The sequence below is a fragment of the Rhincodon typus genome, chromosome 2 (assembly GCF_021869965.1).
Source record: "Rhincodon typus isolate 14 chromosome 2, sRhiTyp1.1, whole genome shotgun sequence".
In the NCBI taxonomy this organism is placed as follows: Eukaryota; Metazoa; Chordata; class Chondrichthyes; order Orectolobiformes; family Rhincodontidae; genus Rhincodon; species Rhincodon typus.
The window spans coordinates 38,853,149-38,858,066 of record NC_063333.1 but is presented as its reverse complement, the minus strand read 5'-3'; the positions used below and the strand labels follow the sequence as shown (position 1 = coordinate 38,858,066).

The window sequence follows — 4,918 nt, the reverse complement described above, 5'->3', positions numbered from 1 at the left end:
CCCCCCCCTTCCCACCCATCCCTCTCACGCCCCTCCCCCGCCCTGCCTCCCTCTCTCTCCCCCTCTCTCTCATCCCCTCCCTCTCCCTCTCCCCACCTCTCTACCTCCCTCTCCCCCTTCCCTCCCTCCCTCTCTCCCTCCCTCCATCCCTCTCTCCCTCTCTCTCTCTCCCTCCATCCCTCTTCCTTCCCCCTCCCTCTTCCCCCTCTGTCCCTCTCCTTCCCCTCCCTCTCCCCACCCCTTCCCTCCCACCCTTCCTCTTCCCCTTCCCCCTCCCTCCTTCCCCTCGCTCTCCACCCCTCCCTCCCCTCTTCCCCCTCCCTCCTTCTCCTCCCCTCTTCCCCCTCCCTCCTTCTCCTCCCCTCTCTCTCCCTCCTTCTCCTCCCTCTCCCACCCTCCCACCCTTCCTCTTCTCCCTCCCACTCCCCACCCGTCTTCCCCCTCCCTCCCGCTCTCCCTCTCGCTCTCCCTCTTTCCCTCCCTCCCTCTCTCCTCCTCCTCCCTCTCTCCCTCCCTCTCTCTCTCTAGCTCTCCCTCTCCGCCAGCCCCCCCCCCCCCCCCCCGCCCTCAGACTGCTCACTGATTGGTTGTCCTGGCTGCCTGGCGGCACGCGCCGCTCACTGTCCTATAAGAGGCCTCGCGTGCCGCCCTGGCGGGTCACTCACGAGCGCCAGCGGCTCCCGGCTTCGGTTACCGGGCAACACCATGGAGACCGTGCTCGAGCAGCTCACCGGCCTCGACACCTTCGCGGCCGCCACCTACTTCGATGATGAAGATTTGTTCGCGGAGCAGCCATCCCGGGATCACCTGGACACGGACGGGTTCCTGGAGCACGACGTGGACTTTCTCAGCAGCCAGATTAGCGACTACTACACGGAGAGCCGGGACGCTGCTGATCCCGAGCACTGTGACTCGGGCATCCTCTCCTTCACGTCGTCCTCGTCACCCTTTTCCTTCCACTGCACCGACAGCACTTCCGAGGTGTCCCCCCAGCTAAAAGGGATCGAGGGCGTTGCGAAAAGGCGCAGGAGGATCCGCTCAGAAGTTGAAATGCAGCACCTTCGGCAGGCTGCAAACGTCCGGGAGCGCAGACGCATGCAATCTATTAACGATGCATTTGAAGGTCTCCGTACTCACATACCAACGCTACCTTACGAGAAACGACTTTCAAAAGTTGATACCCTCCGATTGGCAATCGGTTACATCAACTTCTTAACAGAACTTGTTCAATCCGATATGCCCTTAAGGAATCCAAATAGCGATTCTGCAATTCAACCTAAAAAAGTTATTATCTGTCATAGAGGTGCAAGTAAGTGCATCAGATGTATTTTTATATACAGTTTACTTGTAATTGCCTTCTCCCTTTAAGCTTGCTACCTTACTTCCTCCACCATAACATTCAAAGACTTGTTTTTATATAAGTGCACTTTTAATGTTTGTCACATTTGTTCTTTAGGCTAAAATAATGCTGGCAATAAATGCAAAGTTATATAAAAGTATATTTCTGGATGTTTACTTTCTTAGGTGCAGCATATTTACATTTCTTTATCTCTTTTAGGATCGCCATCTCCAAATGATCCAGACTATGGCCTGCCTCCTCTAGCAGGGCACTCCTTGTCGTGGACCGATGAGAAACAGCTTAAAGAACAAAACATCATCAGGACAGCAAAAGTTTGGACTCCTGAAGATCCCAGAAAATCTAATAGCAAATCATGTGTAAATAACATTGAGAACGAACCACCTTTTGACTTTGTCTCATAAAAATTGAAATGCTGTAGTTCGCAATTCAGTGCAGGGATTTATATAATCATGTTTATTTAATGAAAATTAATATATTATCAAACTTAATTGTTGATATCAGATCAAGAATGTAATGCTGTGTAAACAGGAACATTAATTTATATATTTATTATTCTAAATAGTCATATGTAAAATATTATGGAATGCTTAATTTATCAAAACGTGCTAATCAATTTTCTAATGTTAATTTCTTCAACAATGTTTAACCTAATAGTACGTTGTTACCTAAGGTTTCCTAGCGAATATTTTTCTATATATACCAATTAATTTATTGTAATATATATCTTATTCCTAATTCGTGGAAAATAAATTCGTGAATACAATACACACTTTTTAAAATTTGTTATTTTGTTATTTGAGGAATTGTGCAATAACATCGATTCGGGTCAATATCGTAAGGATAAAATATCTTCAACTCATGATGTAGTTCAATGTATAAGCCTATATAGCCTGTATTACATTTATCTGCAATTAAAGTGAAATTCATTAATTGAGCTATCAAGCGTTACTGTCATCTTAATGTTTTAGGATTATATAAATTATCATTTGCACTTTATGGACATTGTGTGATTCTGTCCAGAAGCGCGTTCACACAAACTAGTAAAAAAAAAGTCAGTTCTAAGTTTAGATAGTTCAAGTTTTCAGTGGCCTATTATTACTTAATAGACGTTGCAGATCGTTCTTATTTTTCATGTATTCTCACAGCCAAAATGAATCATTCATAAACAAGTACATTGTTACAGTACCGAGAACACAATGCAGAATGTACATAACTGCACTGATTCGATATATTTTGACTCATGAAAAATGCAGAAAACCGTGAATCATGTTGTGCAACATGATTTTCATGACGTACTGAGAGTCCAGTGTCAATCAAACTGCAGAAACAGGTGAAGTAAATATAATAGAGGTACACATTGCACCTTACCGAAATTGTGAATGACTAAATCAAGTAGCTCTAGTTTGGAAGACAATACTAACGTCATAATTTCTAAAATAGTTGCAAATCAGGGTATTAAGGCATCACGAGAGCACTTCAAGAGGATTTCAAATTCAAAATAAAATGTTATAATGATTACTTGATAATTTGTGGGTGCAAAATATAGTTGTTCGGAGGATATGCATTAAAATTATGTTTGGACCACATTCATTGATATTTTTAAAATGCGCAGAAAGGAATTATCGACGAAAACCTTGGAAGAATTCAGTAAATTCATATAATTCGCACAATCGTCACGTCACTTTTTATTTTCCATTCTTGGTCCATTTTGTGTATATGAAAAACACCAAATTCTGTAGTGGGGTTTAAACGTACCTAAATTCTTTTGTACACACCTTACAAACGAGTGCCCCATTACCTCTAAAGCTTTGTGCAATTCTAAATGAAGAAAGCGTGGTGACTTTTTGTCTTATTATTCCACTGTGCTACACGACCAGTCACTCATTTTGTGTGCGTGTGTTTTTAAAGGCGAATAAAGTCGTAAGAGAACCATGACAAAACCCCGTTCCCATTTGCTTGCAATCTTGCCTGGTGCTGTACTCTGCAGGTGTTTGAGAAGGAAAATTTCCCGTGGCACTCAGCCTGTGTCCCAGCTTCTCCCGCGGCTCTGACGTCAGCGAGCAGCAGCTCAGGGGTTAAAGTGATAGCAGGAGCCCGGGCAGATGCCCTGTTTAGACCTGCACATGCACATTGCCAATGCAATGATCCCCACAGATTTGGGAAACGGTGTGCCAAAGCGGATGGGAACTGTGACTGTAAGCAAATGTATAATTATTCTTATTTATTGAACATATTCGAACAGCAGTTGTTATGGATTTCATATTTGAAATGTCAAACAGCTTTGGACATTTAACCTGGATATGTGAATTTTAGATACATTGACTTCAGTTTCGTCACTTAACATTTCTTTTGTAATAAATAATAAAACATGCATTAATATAAACAATCTGTGTAGTAATTAAAATTCAACTATAATTATTTGTAATACTATTAATAATAAAGCACATCAACTAAAAATATTAAACATATCTTCTAAACGTTCTAATTAAATATATTCCTTCATAAACAAATACTCTCAAATCTGATGTCAACTAAATTAAACGTTTGAAAGTACTAATTAGATTTCTGTTTCTTTTAGACATTGTAAATTTACAACTGATTTGCCGTTGTGATGATGCACTTTTTAAAGATTTACACCCATTATTTAGGTGACACCTTTTCATTTGTTTTCCTCTGTTTGTATGAAAACAATGCCCCAAAGCATCCTTTAGTATTGTGTAGATCAAGCGGAAGACTAGGTTCTCACATATAAAACACTAGGGTCTCTATCTTGTCACTCTCATGTCTTGCTTTAGCAAGTGCTTCTACTGTGACTCTTGAGCATGACAGTTTCTCATTCACCAAATGAGTAACATTTAGTATTGACGCTGAAGTAATGCTAACATTAAATAAAAAAAAGAATAAACAGATTTGTTAAACAGATATGGTGGAAGTGTTAAGTAAAGTGGGTAGAGAGAACGAATGGATACCTTTTGCTTCGTGGAAAGGCTTGGATGTCCAAATTTGCTGGCTAGCAAAACGTAACGTGTAATTGAGGGTATTCGCCTGTAGGCAGTCGCTATTGATAGTCATTCAGTGACTTTATTACCACTGTCCCGAGTGTTTCGCTAAAACACACAGCTCAAGACATGTTATTAAAATGTTCCAATTTGCAAAGAATTTCGGAGAGAGCGTTTGGAAAAGGTTACATGGTGGGCACTTTACAAAACTGCAGCGATTTAGTTCAAAGTATATACCAAAACTAACAATAATTAACAAAAATATATTTTAAAATGCTTAAAATGCTATTTAAACCAATAAATTGGAAGTGAAAAATAACATGTTCCACCAAAAGCAATGCGCATAAAGTCGTAACCCAGGGACACTGCTAACTTGCTTCGCCAACCTTCCCATAATGTTAAACAGTGCTTGGACGATGGCCATCAAACGGCAACATTTAGATTGTCAAACATTTCAAATGTATAACCTCATTTACTTTTCATAATCTTTCTGTGACATCGAATACCAACTGTGAAGTTGAAATGATCACCATTGAATTCTATTTGGTAAAACTCGTGG

The 4,918-nt window shown here is 41.2% G+C and overlaps 1 protein-coding gene and 1 long non-coding RNA gene across 2 annotated transcripts in view; both read left to right on the top strand.

Annotated features, from left to right (window-relative positions):
* Positions 1–677: 677 nt before the first annotated feature.
* On the top strand, positions 678–2,294 carry ptf1a (pancreas associated transcription factor 1a). Its single transcript, XM_020510777.2, has 2 exons — positions 678–1,309; positions 1,559–2,294. Exons 1-2 carry the CDS (start codon positions 706–708, stop codon positions 1,759–1,761), a joined length of 807 nt encoding a protein of 268 aa, XP_020366366.2. The 5' UTR covers positions 678–705; the 3' UTR covers positions 1,762–2,294.
* A 1,178-nt stretch (positions 2,295–3,472) lies between these two features.
* The window catches only part of LOC125486181, a 6,318-nt gene continuing 4,872 nt past the window's right edge, over positions 3,473–4,918 (top strand). The window contains exon 1 of the long non-coding RNA XR_007264866.1: positions 3,473–3,555. This is a non-coding gene — a long non-coding RNA (uncharacterized LOC125486181). The remainder of the gene's footprint in view (positions 3,556–4,918) is intronic.